Genomic DNA, 19,307 nt, shown 5'->3' with positions numbered 1-19,307 from the left:
GCGGCGCGGAGCGGAGCGGCGGGGAGCGGCGCGGAGCGGCCCGCCTCACCCGCGCTGCGCTGCGCGGCTCTTCTGCGCGGCTCTTCTCCTCTGCGCGGCTCGGTGCGGCGGGGAGCGCGGCGCACACACTGGGGCGGGCGGGCGGGCGGGCGGGCGGAGGGGGGGGGGGGTCAGTAGCGTCAGGCTCCCATGGCGTCACTATTGACGTTTCGCATTCCAGCCGCTCTATGGAGAGGCCGCTAGGGCTCCTCTCACATAAATGACGTTCAGAGAGAGGGAGCGGGAGAGCAGCGCAGAGAGGCGCCTCCGTCCCCTCTCTCCGCGCAGGCACAGGCGCACCCCGGGGCACTCGCACCGGGGACGCGGGCGCAGGTCCCGGCCCGGCTCCCGCCGCACACACACACACAAAGGCACATCGCGGCGGCGGCGGCGGCGGCGGCGGCGGCGGCTCGGCATCCCTCGCCCGCCCGCCCGGCCGCTCCTTCCCTCCCTCCTTCCCTCCGTCCCTCCCTCCGCCCGGGGACGGGCTCCTGGCTCCTCGGGCTTTTGCAATCCTTTTTTTCCATGCCTCGGGATAACGCACCCTCCGGACCTGCAGCCGCCGGGAGTCTGCGGGGTTTTGTGTCTCGGGTCCTGCCGCTGGACAGCGCCTACATGCGCCTTTAAAGGAAGCGGGCACCTACAAACTAGATGTAAAGACGGAACCTCCACAGCAACCGAGTACGTATACGAGCGAACGGGAGCGGCTGAGGGAGAGGGACGAGGCGGCGACCCGTCCCCACTCCGCCAAAGTTGCGCCGCCGGGGGAGATGCTCGGGAGATGCCGGCGCCGGGCGATGCGGCTCAGCCCGACGCGCTGCCGAGCCGGGCTCTCGCTGAAACTTTTCCCTCTCCTTCCCCCCCCCCCCCCCCAGCTCCCCTCCCTTCTCCCTCCCCGTTGGATGCTCACTTGCCGCTCGGCTTCCGAGCTTTCCCCGCCGGGGCTCGGCAAACCCCCGCGCCGTGCCCGGGGAGTTACCGCCGCCCCTCGCAACCGGGCGGGCTGCGGGCGAGAGAAGCGGGAGCCGGAGCCGGTGGTACTAAGGTATTTCTGCTAGTTGTTGTCATGGAAATGATGCTGCCGGCGGCGGCGGCGGCGGGGAGTTTACAGCGCCGGTGATGAATGGCAGTAATTTGTCTCCTTCCTTTAACTGCGCCTGGGAAATAGGTGGTTTTGTTTGCACAAGTTCGAGCTGTCTGATAGGGACGGCCGGGGCAGGTTGATCTAAGCTCACTTTGGGAGAGAGCAGCCCCCCCCCCCCCCCCGGCAGCCCGAAAGAGCTCGCCCAAGAGGTAATTGCTGGAATGTGACATATTGTATTGAAATGAAGCGGGATCTTTGTTAGGCACGTCTGCCCGGCATCTGCTCCTCGGAAATGGGCACTTTTCCCTTCGGGAGGTCAGAAATGGTAACGAGGGGCTGCGGTGCCCCGGCACGGGTGGTACCGTGCGGCGAGGCCGGGCTGCGCCGCCGCTGACCCGTTCCCCCCCCCTCCCCAATCTCCCCCCTCCCTCTCCGCCGCCTCTCGCTTTTTTTTGCCGTCTCGCCTTAATAGCTGCGAAAGAAGTTTCGGTCTTGGAAAGAGGCGAGAAAGCGCGGGCGCTGGGTTGCGATATTATGTCGGGGGACGGTTATCGGGACGGCATTATCGCGATACTGTGTCCCGGGCGGAGATGCGGCTCACCTTCGCGCGGCTAGTTAATTACGCCGTTCTTTAACTTGCAATTTTGGGAGACGATGGATTCCGCGCGAGGCTATTTCCCAGGGAAAGGGCGGAAAACGCTTTTTCTGTAGGGGGGTTGGTGTGTTGGGATCGGATTTTTTTTTCTCCAGGGGGGAAAAAAAAAAAAAAGTTTGGGAATGAATCGCTAACTTTTACCCAAGCCGCTTCACTCGATTACATTCTTCGCCCTATTTTTCTCTCCTCCGTGGAGACCGTTGTATGCTGGAGTCAAGCCCCGGTAAAAAAACAATGGACTAAACCAGACCAGACGGTTTCTTCGGAGGTGAATCTCACGCGAGCTCGTGGACATTTGCTGGAGTGACCGTGCGGCTCGGAGCGATCTCCCCCACCCCCCCCCCCCAGAAAAAAAAAAAAAAATCGGGAGCTAACCGGCGGTGGAAATCCAGCTCGAAACTTTTTAATTCAATGGAGCTTCCCCCTCCGCGGTCCCTCCCGGGTAAATGAAGGTTTCGAAACTCGCCTGAAGAAGTCACAATCACAATGGAGTATTTCACGGTTTCCTCCTCGTATTACAGGGTGGGGAGGGGTGTCACTCGGGGCTGAATGTAAAGTGCACGGAGGAAGAAAAGAGCTTTGACAAGGGTAGTTATTTCCTCCTAATTTACAGCCCTTACGGCTCTGCGCTCCTGGCTCGGGCGGCTGCAGTCCGGAGGGGTGTTGCATGGTTAAAAGCGCAGCGAGTGTCTCTAGGTAACCGGCGGCCCGAGGGGGGGGGGGGGTTGTGGGGAGCCGAGAAGAGCCTTAGGGCGCTCGGAAGCCGCCTGGCAGGAGCTCGGGAGGGAACAAAACCCTCGGGAGAGAAAGGGATGAGCTGACAGTCACTTAACATCCCGGGAGCTGACTGGGGCGGGGGGGGGGAGAGAATCAAAGGCGAGGGGCGCGGGGAAGGCAAAATCAAAAAAGACAAGGAGCGGGAGGAAAAGTCTCCGGGAGCGGCTCCCGGGGCTGGCGCTGCCGCGGAGCCCCCGGCCGTGCTGGCGGGCCGGGGCAGACCGCTCCCCCGGGACGGGGGGGCCCTCTCCCGCTCCACGCCGCGGTGGTGGTGGCGGTGGCGGGCTAGCCGGGCCGGTAGGATGGATACCCTTCAAGTCCGGCCGGTACCTTGCAGAGAAACTTGGAGCCTGCTCCTCACCGGTACATACACATACCGCTGCCCCCCCCCCCCCCCCCCCCAAAAGAAAAAAAAAAAAAGTTCCCGCGGGGAAGTGGACGCCCAGGGATGCTGCCCCGCGTGTTGCAGTCACCCCACCCGCGGTTCTCCTCTTGCCTTCCCCAGGCTCCTCGCTCGGCAGAACGAACCGGCGGCTCCCCCGTCCCAACCCGGTGTTTTCTGCCTTTTGTGTGAGGAGGCAGCGGGAACTGGCAGAACCGCTCCCCCCCCACCCCCCCACCCCCCTCCGGCTCCCCCTTTCCCACCCGTGGGGCCAGGCGGCGGCTTACCGCGCCAGCGTGAGGGAAGATCCCCCCCTGAAGTGTGTGGGTGGGGGGGGGGCTAACAGGCTGGATGTGTATGGCGGCGGGGGCTCATCCCCGCTGGGCACCGCCGCCCCCCTGACTCTCCCTTCTCCCCCCCCCCCTCCCGCCGCCGGCGGACAGAGCCCGGGTCGGAAGAGCGCCCCCCGCCGAGGCCAGGCCCCAGACCCGCCTCCGCCGAGAGGTCCCAGCCGGCACCCACCACCCCCCCGCCGCCGCCGCCACCGCCGCCCTCCGCCGCCGCCTCGTCCTCCGTCCGCACCTCCAGCCCCACCATTCAGCGCGCAAGATACCCGCCAGGTAAGCGGCCGCTCCGCGGGGGCGGCTTTTTCCCGGGAGAGGAGGAGGAGGAGGAGGAAGACGCTATGGGGGGGGTGTGGGGGGGAAGCACCTGCCGCGGCCCCTGCCCTTCCCAAATCCCTTCGGTATGTCCCGTAGCGGGGCTGCGGGGGTTGTTTAAATCCCGAAGGGATCTGGGCAGCGCCCGCGTTTTCACAGGGCTTTGGGGGTGGGTTTTGAGCCCCCCCCCCCCCTCCCCAGACCAAAGATGTGCAGGATTTAAGGGGAAAATGGGTGGGATGTTCGTGTTCCTCTGAGGAGCTCGGCGTTGAACTGGGCATCCCGTATGTCAAAGCTCTCGCAAAGATAGCAGGATAAGGAGGGAATAGCTCGGAACGCCCCTGCCCTGATTTCTGTACCCATTCATTCGGGCTCCGAGGGCAGGTTGCTCTTCGATGCGCCTCCTGTGGGGCTTTTTTTTTTTTCATATGGTCGGGTAAAGATGAAAAAATCCCAGGTTATTTACTTTGCAGGGTAATTAATGTTGGTGCCCTAAGTGGGAAAGTAGGGGTTAGAATTAGTCCGTCAAGTGCGCTTGGCGAGGTAGGAGGAGTCCCGCAGAGCCAGGAGAGACCAGACCTTTAGGTGAGGGACATTTTTTCTGTCCTCGGGTCAGACTCATTTTAGACTTATGTTTTCTTACTCCACTTTGCACGGAATTCAGTGACATAACCCTGTTATGCTCAGAAAAATGCAGGATAAAAAGCACGATGATCTGTTTCCCTGAACTCCTGCTCATTTTCTGAGCTAGCAGAAAAGGCTTTTTCCTTCATAGGGCTGTGTATCAACACATCCACTCGTGACATTATCTGTCCAGTCGCTCAGCTGTGTTCCTCAGTCAGCTCTCAGTGGAGCTGCGTGGAAGGAATTTCTTTCCCTTTTTATTTGATTAAGCACTGATCACTACGTTCTAACAGCTGGTCCTTAAACTAACAAATGATAGCAACAGGACTTGCCATGAAATGTGTGTGCGTGGAATGGCACGGACAGAAATTGATAGGAAGAAAGAGAACGGTAGAAAAATACATAAATAACATTGGGAGGCAAGGCTTGTGAAAGGGTTGTGCTGCTTTTTTCTTTAAGCATTTGGATTTACAAGCGGGAAGGTCTTAACTTCAGAAAACAGCACTATTTTTTTCCTCAGTTTTTAATGTTTTCTTGAGAAGAAGAAAGATCTGAATGGTTTGTGACAGTACGATAATCGAAATCTGGTGCTTAGTTTAAATATCTTCATCTGCAAAGTGGGCAGGAAAGAATTAAAAGTTGATTTAGCAGAAAATTATTTTAATTCCTGCATAACAGGCTCAAGTGAAAATCTTAAAATTGTAAGTGAAGGGAGTTCTTAAAATACTGAGGAAAACCCCATTATTTTTAACACAGCTTTTTTTTTTTTTTAGTATGATTTTTTTCTCAAGTGCTTTTGGAATAGAAATTACCACAATTAAGAAGAGATGAACTGCACTTAGTTTTGATATACATTTTCTGCATATTGACTTTTCCCTTTACAGGAGAATTTATACTAATCTGTGCATTTTATTCCTCTGTTGTGGAACCGAAACACACCACACACTTTTAGTTTGGGCTGCAAATATTGGGCTAGAATCTCACAGTGTTGTTTAGTCAGGCAAACCTCAAATGGATTGCAGAATTGGGTCCATTATTTCCTGTGAGCAGTAAAGCAAATAGCAAACTAGTAGGAAAAGTACAAAAAAAAAAAAAAATCTTTATAGCCAGGCAATGTGTTGCTTCAGCCATCCCAGCTATCAGTGAACCACATTAACTTTTACAACTAATGGATAAAACCAATTATATTAGCAGCCTCAACCTTGCTTTCCCATAAAACCAGAAACAGAAATACCACATACTTTCTCTCTTAACATTTTTGCAAATTTAAGGATATGTTGTATACCCGCTTTTTTTTAGGAGAATGTTCTACCACAGATAAGCCTTAAAACTACTAGTTAGACAGCAACCTTAAATTATTAGCTGACCAGAAATATGCTTCAAAGGCCCAGAGTTGAGTAAGCAAAATTGATGTTTGCAACTCCTAAGTAGCAAACACTATGATTTGAGTCGTCCCTCTGACATGCACTGCAGATGCCGTTTCTTTTAAAATAAATACCATTTTTAATATTATGAATTTGATAATCTCATTTACCCATCACGAAAATCTTATGGCAGGGTTGCATGCCTACAGAGGTAGCTTTAGAGCCATAAACTGTTTTCATTCTGCTTATCTAATTCTCATTGACACCTATGTATATTAAGCAGCAGATGTAGGGCAGCTTGAGGTGGATTCTTCTCTCGCTGACACGGGTATAAATTTGAGTTGCTCCCACGACTAGATGAGAGCAGGCTCCCTAATACCTAACGCTTAGTCGATCCTTGAAGCGTATTTCTTGTTGAAAGGCAAAGGCTCCAGGCGAATTTGTGCGTCTGTCCCCTGCCCGGGCGAGAGCAGGGGTCGGATGTCTAGCTGAGCTCCGTGAAATGCGGGAAAGCTTCTAGGAAAGAAGTTTCCGAGGGCTCGGGCCGCGGCCTCGGCGCGCCGGGCTTGTTGTTAACGTCCCCCCCTTTGCCCTTGCAGATATGCCCTGTGTGCAAGCGCAGTATAGTCCTTCACCGCCCGGTTCCAATTATGCAGCTCAGACCTACGCGTATGGCTCGGAGTACAGCTCGGAGATCATGAACCCTGACTATGCCAAGCTGACCATGGACCTGAGCAGTACCGAAATCACCGCCACTGCCACCACCTCCCTTCCCAGCTTCAGCACCTTCATGGAGGGTTACTCGGGCAGCTACGAGCTCAAGCCTTCCTGCCTCTACCAAATGCAATCTGCCTCCTCCGGCCAGAGGCCCCTCATAAAGATGGAAGACACCCGGCTCTCCCCCTACCAGCCCTCCCTGCCGCCCTCCACGGACGAGGGCATGCCCAGCACTTCCATGTACTTCAAGCAATCCCCGCCCTCCACGCCCACCACGCCCGGCTTCCCCTCGCACCAGAGCCTGTGGGACGAGCCCCCGCTGCAGCCCACCCAAACCTGCCTGCCCCCCGGCCACCTGATGGACGCCGCCCCCATGAAGACCGTGCCTCCCCGCTTCCCCCTCTTCCACTTCAAGCACTCGCCCCCCCACACGCCGGCCGCCGCCGCCGCCGCGGCCGCCCACATGTGCTACGACCCTGCCTCCCTCAGCCTCCCCCTGGGCTCCGACAGACCCGCCGCCAGCCAGGCACCCATGGAGAGCCATTCCTACGGGCTTCACCTGGCCAAAAGACCAGCCACCTTAGCCTTCTCACCGCTCGGCCTCAACGCAGCCACCTCCGGCCTGATGGGCGAGAGCAGCGGCGGCGGCGGCGGCGGCGGAGGCGGCGGAGGAGGCAGCGGCCTTCCATCCCCGCCCAGCCGGAGCTCCTCGTCCGGGGAAGGCACCTGCGCCGTCTGCGGGGACAATGCCGCCTGCCAGCACTACGGGGTACGGACGTGCGAGGGCTGCAAGGGCTTTTTCAAGGTGAGAGCTCTGCCGTTTGCTCCCCTTCCCCGCTTAACCCCCCCCCCCCGCCCCGGCCTCCCTTCCAGCCCCGGCACGCTCCTGGCTGTGGAGCTGGGGGATGTCGCGCGTCAGAGCTCAGAGACCCCCCCCCACACCCCAGCAGGGTGGGATGGACGCCCACCCAGAGTCCTTCGAGAAGGCCGAAGCAAGCCCTCCGTAGGGTGAAAGGATCGGCCGCTCTCAGGGCTGAGGCGGTGAGCCGGGCGAACCGCGTCTCCGGTTCTGCCGGCGTCCCTCAACGGAGGACGGGTCACCCCCGTCTGAGCGGGAAACGGCACGTAGGCCGTAGCGAAACTCACCTGGAGTACATCCAGCCAGGGCTCCGCTCAGTCGCTCGCCCCAGTGAAACCTCGTTTTTAAGCGAGAAAAGAAACCCCAAAATCGTAAAGTCCACTGGATGTTAGAGTTGATGGCGGCGGTGCCGTTCCTTCTTGTCCCGGGGCCGTTTGTTGGGGTGAGGAGCGCTGTGGGGTCGGCCCCAGTAGGAAACTGGTTTCACACGTGGGCCACATCCAAGTCCTTCCAGTTTTATTTGGTCGCTGCCGCATCGTTAGTCTCCGGTTCGGGAGCCCAGTGAGCCCTCACACCGGTGGAGAGCTGCTTGCAGAGCAGTGACTAAGCACTGCACGGGGTCCCGGTGCCTGCTCTGTAACGGAGAAGGCTCTGCAGCTAAATAGCAACACGAATAACTCACAGGCGGCCGTTTCTCAGTGGAAACTTTGTGCTTGTATTTTTAGGAATCGAATACTCTCTTTTCGCTCTTAGATTTGGGCGCTTCGTAATTTCCTTTCCGAGTTCAGGTTCCAGCATTATTTTCAGAAATGGCTTGTTTAAGTGAAGAGCTTGGGATAGGCTTTTGGTAGGATGGTCCTGGGCAGCAGGTTGAAGATTTCATACATTTGGGGTTGATTTGGTACATTCCTTCCTGCAAAGATAGCAGTCATGCCCCTGTTCCGGTAAAAGATACGATGGGAACAAAAATAGTCCAAAAATAGTTGGGGGGAGGGCTTACAACATTTTTTTTTTTGTTGTAGACGGAGCTGCTAATGTTACTTAATAATAATCCTTTGACAACATGGTAAAATACACATCTACAGAACTCATGTGTTATTTAAATGTAACTAGAAAAGGGAACACAAGTAACCTGGAAATAGCAGCTTTTATGGGCCCGATCCTGCCCCTGTGGAAATCAAGAGCATATCCTTGACTGGGAGCAGTATCTAGAGCTTATTCTGCAAAATTCAAGAGTTTTCAGCTCCAAATTGCAAAGAACAATATTTGCTGTGTCTCTTACATTTAGTACATTGAGGCTGTTATTTGAAAAGGAACACAAATTATGAAATAACATTTATCCCTGAATTTAATTGCAGTGAAAGATTTAATATTGAATGTTGAGTTGATAAATTTGTTCCTGTTCTAATGTCTTTCCTATTACTCTCTTTTTTTCGGTGCTAAGTTATTTTTTGATGTGTCTGTGAGTTTAAGTACGGAAAGAGATAATACATTTTTGCATCAATATTTGTTATGTTCTCTCAAGGCTTTTACAAATTTTAAATTTATTGTATAGTTTTAAGATCATTTTAGAGTTAATTAAATGTATATAACTACAGCATAATTCTGTCTGGTTTTTTTCCCAGGTCAGGTTAGCTTTCCCAGCATATTTAATTTAACTAAGCATATTTTGTAGGGGTTTCTGGTATTTTTATTTTTCTCCCCGATGATTTTAGTGGCTAACCAAACCAGTTATTGTGGTATTTGACTAACAATAGCGATAGCAAGAGAAGTACATTGCAGATCATTTTGATTTTATTTTAATAAGGTCAGCAATAATCAAGGGAATGAACCAAGTAGAAAATTGTTCCCAAAGGGATATTAAAAGCGGAGATAATCTAATCCCCAAAGGTAGATGTGATGACCTGGTAATTTCAGATATGATTTTATCATTCAAAGTTGCCTGTCTCCAGAGACTTGCTTCAGAACAATCCTAGATGATTTTCATTGTCAGCAGCTAACACTAATAAAATTGTTTTTCCTGCAGGCTAGTGTGTTAGGAAATTAATTTTATCTAATTATATGAATTGCACTGTCGCTTTTCATGTTGTAATTAAAACACATTTTGTCAGGTTCTAAGTTGTTCAAGAAACCATCAGTTTACTATTTTTGTGTTGCATTTTCACAGAGAACAGTTCAGAAAAATGCAAAATATGTTTGTCTGGCAAATAAAAACTGTCCAGTGGACAAGAGACGTCGTAACAGATGCCAATACTGCCGGTTTCAGAAGTGTCTCAGCGTTGGCATGGTTAAAGAAGGTAAGGACTTTTGCTATTATTATCCCAGACACTGAAATGTTACGTTCAATGAATCTCTCTCTGTGTGGACATGGATGTCTTTACAATGAATTTTACAGTGATGGGATTCATAACTTACCCCCAAATATGTGCATTTGTGTAATAATGTATTGATTTTCTTCTTTTCACTCATATTATCGTATGTAGACTCTAGACCCCAGAGTTCAAGAACAGCAAGGTCACAAGAGGATAATTTGACACTGGCCAAAATGTCTCCTTTATTAACTTTGAACGTTGCTCGATAATGCTGTTGGCTTCCCCCTGTTATCTCACCGGGGGCTGCGCTGGGTTGTGTGCATTTTGACATAGGATCTTGTCTCATTCCTCTAAGCTGATTGTAAATTTGCAATTAATTTAAATGGAAACAGGATCAACTCATTAGTCCCAATTCTGCAAATATTTAAGTATGTGAGTAATACTGTGTGAGGAGTCCCATTGCAAATACTAGCATGGATAATATAACCTATATAGCGTGACCATATTTTTTTTTCAAATGCTTCAAGAGAGCTAAAATTACTTCGAATGAACGACTCTTCTGCCATTTAAAAGGTGCACCGGTAGCAGGAACATTAGAATTTGTGTTTCACGTTCAGTTTTCTTCCAGCAGTAGGGTGTCTGCGTGTGTGTGTCTGCGTGCATGGGCACGCACACACGGGCACACAGACGTGCTGCGAACAAAGCATGAACACTAGGAACACAGCTGGGCTTTAAGTAAGCAGCTACATTGCTGCTTACAATCGTAGGTCTGACGCGATTTTCGTATCATTTGTGTTCCTTGGCGATCCAAGGCATCAAGAGCATGTGCTGAAACTGGAGAATGCTCTTAGTTTTGCTGGGCTGACCACCGTAAGAAAAGCAGGTGTTCATTCTGACCCGTCGTTTGCTGGTTTCTTCAGAACTGATTCCCTTTTTTTTTTAACCTAGTTGTCCGTACCGACAGCCTGAAAGGCAGAAGAGGTCGGCTGCCTTCCAAACCAAAGAGCCCCTTACAGCAGGAACCCTCTCAGCCCTCCCCGCCTTCTCCTCCCATCAGCATGATGAACGCCCTCGTACGAGCTTTAACCGACTCCACGCCCAGGGAGCTTGACTATTCAAGAGTATGTCTCACTTTTCTTCGCCCGTTTGTTTTCCCCATAGAAATGATTTCGCGAACTGCATTTCTACTTACCAGCTGGTTTGCTAAAATGAAAGTAAATGTGAAATTCGGATGAGGGTAGAAATTTGTCCAGCCAGCCATGTCTTTTCATGGTAGGGGGACAATGAAGGGAAAGGAGGTGCAGTAGAAATTCATGTTAGTAACTATTCAGTGTGAGGATCTCAATCACAAAGTGAGTGAAAGCAAAAATATGTGGATAAAAAGAGCATTCTTCTTGCAAAAGGCTGCACCAAAACACTAGCAATTACAATACAATTGATTAATCCACCAAACTCAGGAACAGTACTGGTATGTCCAGTATCTTAATTTCCAGGTTCCAAAGGCTAAAATGTAATAGCACTTCCCTAATATTCAGATATAAGGGTTGTGCAAAGTAACACTGGATGGATGGGGCCATTTCCATTGAAATCAGTAGGAATTTTGCCGTTATTTAGATGGGACAAGGGTCTGGCTTTGGATACCCCAGCATGAATGTTCCCTCAGTAAAATTCACATTTGTAAAACAAACCTTTTAAAATCAAAATTCTAAAAAATTACCTCAGCAAAGCTTTACCAGAGATTATATATTTTTGTAACTTTGTTCTTTAATGTATCATATTCATCATTTAAATATTCATGGAATATTTCAAAAGCTTGAAACACTGTTCAATAGTTATTAAAATACAGCATTGAAATGGCTTGTTAAATACATTTTTAGGCAGGTTGATATAGTAAAAGAAAAAAATACAGCTAAGGAAAAACAAGATCAAATTCCTTCCCCTTAATGAAATATGATTAAATCTGAGACTGTGAAAAATACAGCTGTACTCAGACAACATCTACATTGGCCATTTATCACTTGTTGCTAAGTAATATTTAATACTAAAACGTATTTGGTTGTAATTATATAAAAATTACATTATTCTATTTTAGACTATACTTACATATACCATTTAGCAATTTTAAGCATGCTGTAACATCTTTTCTTCAAGCTAATCTGTAAGTATACAATCATATAATTTTCAGAATTATTATTAAGAATCTAGCCGTTCAGTATCTGACAGCCTTTGAGGGGGAGAATGCATTAGCCATATTTGCACATATTTTAACTTACCCAGAATGTCTCAAGGGGTCATTCTGCAAATACCGAGGTGTGTGACGAGCTGTGCTCTTTGACAGAAATCTGCTGGGTTCCACAGAATTACAGGCGCATAATAGCCCAGGCCTTGAAAGCAGTATCTAACCTTCTGTATTTATTTATTTATAGATAGGAAGTTCTTTTGCATTTACAAAAAGCTATATGAAAACTGTGTATTTTTATGTGACTTTTTTCTTTGTCCTGCAGTAATTATTTTTCTTTTAATGAAAACAGCCTCTAGATCTAATTGTTGAACAATTCTGTTGGACATTACAGGAAGCCTATGATTGACAGTAAATTAATTTAGTCCTGGTGGCTAAAAGATTAAGTATGATTGTCTGTTAGGACGTATTAATATCTAAGTTTTTCTTTACAATAAAATATACAATATGGAAAAGACAAAAATGCGCTAAAAGAAATTAATAGTGTCTTATGTTTTTCATAGACCTGATACTTATTTTGAAAAGTTAAGGGAGATCAGGAGCAAAGGCTGCATAAAAACTGAGATTAACTAAATAAATATGCCATAAATGCACTGCAAAGCTAAAAAATCCCTTTGAAGAATAATCCTCTACCTGTGAAGACGTAACTTATGGCACGTTGGGTTAGGCTGTGACCTTGCCGCAAATGGGTAGATCTGGAGACCTGGCTTTGGAGTCGGTCCTAACACTTCTGCAGACGCGACCTTAATGTTTAGCATGGTCTTCATGTTTACAAGCTATAATGTCTTGATTGTCTTAAAAATACTGGTAAGAGTTTCAGAGAGGAACATGTACCCCTTCCCTCCAAAAAAACCTACACACGCAAAAAAGACCCACCCCAAAACCAATACCAAAAATAAATTACATAAGCTATGAATTTTAAACCAAAACAGATTGGAAGCAGTTCTGTTCAGAACATGGCTACTTTTCATTTCAGCACTGGTTTTAACTTACCAGTCCACAGCAATGGTATATTTAGGTACTTGGTTTCAAAAAGCAATTGCTAGGAAGAGAATTTGGTTTATGAACTCCTTAAAGGCCAAGGGCCGCAGTCTGGTCTCACACCTGTTTTACTGGTACAATTCCACGAGTTTACACTTCTAAGTAAGTGAGATGAGAAACAGACCCCATATCTTGCTGTCCTTATTCATGTGGAATAGCCACCAAATTAAATAGAAATGTTGCCTTTTTGGAGGGAGGGTGCAGCATTTAGGTAATAATCCCTGCCCCTTCCCCAGCCACAAAATGAAGCAAATATTGGGACTTCTGGAAAAAGAAGCATAGCTTCTCCTCTCTGCAGAGAAGTTACTGTTAGGCTTTTGCAGCTGTAGCAGCTGATGAAGGTCTCATGAAAGCAGGCAAAGGGTAGAGCTAGGTCGTGCTGTCAGGCTCCCCAACATCAGGCTTTCCGAATCTCTTTAGATACAGCATACTAGTTAATGTTGCTTGCTACGCATGCACGCACCCCCCCCCCCCCCCCCCTTGAGTAACAGTCGGCTTTCATTTAATTCCCAAAGGAGCTCTGAGGAAGGGAGTAAGGCAGAGCTTTGTCTTCTGGCTTTCTCCCGGTGTGCCTCCAGTTTGCACAGGGCAGGTTAAGAAATGCAGCTCTGAGCCCTTCTGTACCGTGGCCTCCTGACCAAGGGCAGGCTTACCAGCTGTCTTGGTCAGAAATTAAGTCAAATGTCACCTCTTCTCAATGAAATAATCATGGAAAAAACCACAGATTTTGGTGCATAAAACAGAACCGTACATATTGTTTATGGTTACTTATGTAGTCCTAAGTCTGTTACAAGTAAATATTTTAACTATTCTTTGTAAGTGCTAACTCTTTGTAGCAAGCAGTGATGTATTACAGCAGCTAAAAATTATACAATTCCATGTAATTTTTTACCTTTCTTCTAAAATTGCTCTCTTGGGCTGAACTATAACAACAAATAGAGGTTATAATTTTTTTAGATGCATTTAATTTAATTAAGTGCCTTATGTGGGGTATACCGTACTGTAGCAGTATGTGAATGTGGGGTATACCGTACTGTAGCAGTATGTGGCAGCAGTTATGTGACATAATGCAGCATTCAGCTTCGTTACAAAATGTTAAAACTTTGCCTCACTTTTGCCAAAGGATTGTTTTATAAACATTGGGAACAAATTAATACCTGGCATAATTACACTGACTTCTGACGAGTTATATTTAGAATGAACTTAGGGTAGTGTCTTTTTTCTTTTGCTTTTCTTTTCCTTCCCTTTCACTGTTCAGAAGATCAAGAATGTGTCTTGCCTTAACAGTGCCTATGGTGAGGCAGGAGTTTGGTTTCCCCCTGTAGAAAGGAGGAGTCATAGGTCAGTCCCTGCGCAGCAAAGCACATCTCCCAGAGCCAAGATGCGCTCTGTCTTGGCTTGCTCCACGGCTTCATCTTAAGAGGGTCCAGAACATGCAAGGTCTCTGAAAAAGCATATCATCTTTTTCTACCCACTAATCACCCCAGCGTATCATGCTGCGGTCCGATGCCAGGAGTAATTAGTTCGTGCTGCTTGAGCATCCCCAGCTGCTCCATTCAGATGCGGGAGCTTCCATGAGAAACTCATGCCGTTAGTGTTGGGTAAGCAGAACAGGGTCATTCAGGGCTAGCGCTGGTACCCCAGAAACAGCCAGAGGTCTCTGGGATTGCTATGGTTCTCCAAGCAATCAGTGACTCTTTTCACTGTGTCCTTCATCCCTTACCTACCGACAGCAACCAGCTCCAACTAGGGCAGGCAGAGAGCAGGACACCTACCCGAGAAGTTCTGCTCGCTGCCCCCTCACTCTTTGTTGGACAGAGGTGACTTTTGGGTTGCAGTTAGCAACTTGGGTGATATCTGCAGCCCAAGTGGCATGCCTGTAATACGGCCCTCCCAGGCTGCCAGCCCACTGTTATGGATCGGGAAGGGGATGTGGGTCTTTCTGCTTCCACCCTGGCTTGGAGAGTTGCTAGGGAGAGCTTCGGGCTGATGGACTTAAGCCCTCACTGCACGTGGAAAGTTGTTTCCAAAGGGCGTGCGCACTTCTTTCAGCCATGGAGACCACCCCGACCTTTCTTTGACTGAGTCTCAGAGAAAGAGTGAGTACCAAGTCTCTCCCAGAACTAACCCACCAGATGTCTGATGGCGAGGATGTTGTTACAATAAATCCCAAATTATTCAGTTCCTGCGCAGAAAACCAGCAGCGCTTTCCAAGCCCAGAATCGGACTCAGCCGCGAAAGCTCCTGTTCTATTTTCTGCCAAGACAGACAGAGCAGTGTGATGGGAGTGACAGGGATCCACTGGTGGGGAAGTAGGAGATAGTGGGGAGGGAGCTGTCAGAGGGTCACGGGGAAGCTGAGCAAGCTGAGCCTGTCGAATGGTTGTCTGGAAGAGTTATGGCCGCATAAGCAGGATAATAGGTTCTCCTGAACCTTAAATGCTTCTGTTTGAAGGATAGGAGGTGATAGGGGGCAGCTGTTTTACTTTGAACCAATTCTGTATTCAAATGAAGCAATGCTGCATGTGTCAGATAAAACATGATTTATCTTACATGTCTCTATCACTGTCAGATAAAATGCAGTTTGAGAGGGTTTGGAAGAAATCTGCATTTTGGTCATACCAAGACAAATTCATCAATGGGAAAAGTGTTTAATTGTAGTAAGTTAAATAGTATTCCTCTTCCAGTGTGATGGAAATTATCCTACCCACCAGGTTTCTGTTTCTGTTTGCTAATAGCATATAGGTACTTGTAAAATGTGATAAGTATTATGTTTTATTTATAAATTTTAAACGATTTCTATACATGTGGAAATATTTTTGCAATATACATCTGAATAGTGAAACGCCTGTAGGTAGCCAAATAGGTAGATAGATGTAGACCTACTTATTATGCCTTTGATAATAATACCAGCTTTGCCACAGAAGGAAATGTTGTCGGGCAAGTAATGCCGTATGTTTCACAGAATGCCCTTAAATGCATATAACGTTGCTTTCTGTGGCTTTCATTTTAGTACTGTTCCACTGATCAGGCTGCTGCAGGCACAGATGCAGAACATGTACAACAGTTCTATAATCTTCTGACTGCCTCCATTGACATAACTAGAGGCTGGGCAGAAAAAATCCCAGGATTTACTGACCTCCCAAAAGAAGATCAGACATTACTCATAGAATCAGCTTTTTTGGAGCTGTTTGTACTAAGACTCTCCATCAGGTAACTATTTATTTCATTTCCTCTTAAGCTGATGTGAAAAATCATCCATCTAAATATTTTTAAGGAATAAATATGGCGCTATCTTTGAACATTGTCAGTTGTACCAAAAAAACCCACAAAACATCAGCAATGTCTGCATCCAAAGGATATGGTGTTTAATTTGTTTTACACTGCAGAAAAAACAAAAAAGTGATTTAAAAAGAGAGCATAGGTCTTGCTACTGTGCTTCTTTTTATTTTATATACCCCATCCTCTTCTTCCATAGTAATCAAAATTGATCCTCAGGTACTATTTGAGCAAGTTTGCTTTGTACTCATCAGCATAAACTACAGAAAACCACCTTCAGTATGAAAGCTTTTTCCTTTTCCCCCTTCTTTTGCGCATGCACATCTCTGGCATCTGTTTTTGAAAGGGATGAAGAAGATTTAAAATCTTGTTCAGATTGGTTTTCTTCTTACTACTGAGTCATTTAATAGAGTGAGATGCTAGTTGTCAGTCTAGCACTAATTAAGACACTTGACCAAAAACACTTTCAGGGACTGGGAAAATTCCAAACTGGTGATTTGAATTATGCCCTTGTTTCTTTAGGTTGAAAATGACCTTTGCATGCGTTTTTTTAACAGGGATATTGGCAATGGGGAGGGAAAGGAGAGGAGAGCTTAGCTGTAATGTCGCTCTTACACACAGGTTTTCATGTAAAAGAGTTTATGATGTTATGTGTATTGTGGTGCATTGTTGCATGTATTTTCCATTGTTTTTTCCTTATCAATTTTTACAGTCTGAAAAATGCAGATGAGAATAAGTAAATGCTGAGAGTTGTAGAATCTCTTCTTTCTCCAGTTTTTATTAGTTTTGTATTTCAAAATGCACTCACTTAGTATTCCTTTGGTTCAAACATACAGTATTTAATGTAAAATGTCTTCTCTGTTTATGCCTTTGGGCAGGACCAAAATCTTAACTAATTAGACAGTCTACACCACATGCTACAGCTAACCTCAGGCTTATAACTCTACCAAGTAAGCAATCATAGAAGCTTGTTTGTTGTACTTTGGCCCCAAGGGAGAAGCATATTGTCAAATGTGAATGCCCACATATGTCTCAGGATAATATGCCTTGGATTTTAAATGACAGACACTTCAATACTGGTTAGGCATTTTGCTGTAAAGTCGAAGATGCATTTATAATTTTTTCAATTATTTTTCTTTGAGGTCTGATACTGCTGAGGATAAGTTTGTATTCTGCAATGGACTTGTGCTGCATAGACTTCAGTGCCTTCGTGGATTTGGGGAGTGGCTCGACTCTATTAAAGACTTTTCCTTAAACTTAAAGAGCCTTAACCTTGATATCCCAGCCTTAGCAAGTTTATCAGCTCTAACTATGATTACAGGTAAGTGCTCCTTTGTTAATAAAAAGCTTCAGACTCTAGTGCTTTGCTTTAATGTAGATTCAAGCAATTTCAATTAACTGAGCTATATTCAGGGTAAAGTGAGTATGATTTTAAAGCTTTGCAATGACCGTACTGAAATTGTGGACTAACATTAGGCCATCAGATACCCCTGTTAAAATGTAATCTAACTCTATTTCTTCATGGTTTCATTGTTTTCTTGGAATAATCTCTAAAAAGCAAACTGCTTCCAAGGAGCTCCTACAAAAACATGCAAAATACTTGCTGAATTCCCAGAAAAGCCTAATGAAATGACCAGAGCTAGGTCTTCTGTGTAGGAATACTAATACCAGGGTAGCTCGAGAGCTAGAAGCCATCCAGCTAGTACAGCTCACCTCTCAGCAAGATAGCTAGAGCAGAGGGAGTGCTTCACGAGGACAGGCCAGGTGCTTTTGGTAGCCAAGCCAGTGTAGGTATTCCATGTACTGCTCTTTGGAGAGAGAAAATTGGAGAATAATAAGAAAAAAGTCCTCTTCTGCAGTTGTACAAAAGCTTTTGGGTGTGCATGTGACCATATCACGCCTGCTGGGGCAAACAGCAGGAAACTAATGTCAGAATCTGCCAAATCTGGCCAGTAAGTACAAAATGGGGGAGCATAACCTTATAAGGTGTAATTTTCTCATTCCTGAAACAACAAAGCTCCTTGAAGTACTGCACTGCATACCTTGGGCTTCTTGCGATCGAAGAGGCATGGCTGGTGGAAGCAGGAAGGGTTGGGAGTAAGGGTGTCTGACAACCATGCAGCACAAGTCGGAGACATCTCTACTGAGAGCCTCACGCTCATTTCAGAAAAGCTGGTAGTATAAAGGTACAACTGTGTCGTTGGTGTGAAACGGGGCTTCAGTATGCCTTGAGCTGGATCTTCCCAGGGGTGCGATAAGCTCCACTGGAATGGATATTGATTTCCTCCTGCGTTTCAGGCATCCACCAGTTTGCAGGTGGTGGCCTCAGCAAGATCAGCTGCAGTCTTCATTTTACCTAGGTTGAGATGATGCTTGGGAAACACTCAGATAAAACACTCAATGGCAAATATAGAAACTATAAATTGGCCAATTCCCACTGCCATTTGTGGGGCCAAGAGTTTGGCTTTAGCATTTACATGGTATGCTTCCTTCCTGCGTTTGGGTGAAGGGTTAGTGTATACGTGTTATAGCATTAACTCTCTGCTTCTTAAGAAAAGTATTTTAAGTTTTTCATTAATTTCTATTCATTTTCCTCTGCAATTAGAAAAGGTTCATTAAGGTCCAGATTCTAGTTTCTTTGATAAAACTCTTAAGTCCAGAATAGCTCAGTGGAGTTGTTCTGTATGAAAAATTTTCAGAATCAGTGGTATGTTAAAGTAAGAAAGAACATTCCCAACTTATTTTTGACTCCTATATATAAACATCCACAGACATGCGTTCATGCATACTTACATATATGTGTTATAAATACTTAAATGTGAGTGTGTGTGTATAAATGTACAATGTATATATGTATGTGTATGCATTTATGTATCTATAAATCCAGGACAGGTGCTGTCTGTCTCCATATATATTTATATACAGACATATAAGCTCACATGTATATAGCACCTATCATTGATTTAGGTTATTTACTATATATTAAATACGTCTTTTTTAGATAGACACAGATAGATGGAGCTTGCTCTTGATATCTTCTTGATAATGATGAGGAGAGGACTGACCCAGAGGATGCAGGTCGATGAACAGGATCCCCTGCAAGCTGTCTGTGTGAATGTAGAAAAAGCTGTTCTATAGGAGGAAAAGTTTTTCTCCTTGTGAACCCATGCCCTGTTGTAACATGATAAGTCTTTGTTCAGTTAGGCAGTGTTTGGTTGCCCTTACATAAAGAGTCGAAGTTGTCCAGTGGCTGTCTCAGGTCACCCTAAGATATTTC

At 46.9% G+C, this 19,307-nt stretch overlaps 1 protein-coding gene across 3 annotated transcripts in view; it reads left to right on the top strand.

Annotated features, from left to right (window-relative positions):
* Window positions 1-269: 269 nt before the first annotated feature.
* NR4A3 (nuclear receptor subfamily 4 group A member 3) overlaps window positions 270-19,307 on the top strand; it is a 29,704-nt gene continuing 10,666 nt past the window's right edge. The window contains exons 1-7 of one of the 3 annotated variants that reach the window (XM_075022819.1): window positions 586-720; window positions 3,381-3,557; window positions 6,184-7,106; window positions 9,328-9,457; window positions 10,421-10,593; window positions 15,765-15,964; window positions 17,173-17,351. In XM_075022819.1, coding sequence (XP_074878920.1) covers window positions 6,186-7,106; window positions 9,328-9,457; window positions 10,421-10,593; window positions 15,765-15,964; window positions 17,173-17,351 — 1,603 coding nt within the window. In that variant the 5' untranslated portion in view covers window positions 586-720; window positions 3,381-3,557; window positions 6,184-6,185. Of the gene's footprint in view, window positions 721-3,380; window positions 3,558-6,183; window positions 7,107-9,327; window positions 9,458-10,420; window positions 10,594-15,764; window positions 15,965-17,172; window positions 17,352-19,307 lie in introns of those variants that run through there. The other 2 variants (XM_075022818.1, XM_075022817.1) reach the window with 2 other exon arrangements.

Source organism: Buteo buteo, chromosome 3, assembly GCF_964188355.1.
Source record: "Buteo buteo chromosome 3, bButBut1.hap1.1, whole genome shotgun sequence".
Classification (NCBI taxonomy): Eukaryota; Metazoa; Chordata; class Aves; order Accipitriformes; family Accipitridae; genus Buteo; species Buteo buteo.
The sequence above is the reverse complement of the archived record's forward strand: the minus strand, read 5'-3'. Positions and strand labels throughout refer to the sequence as shown.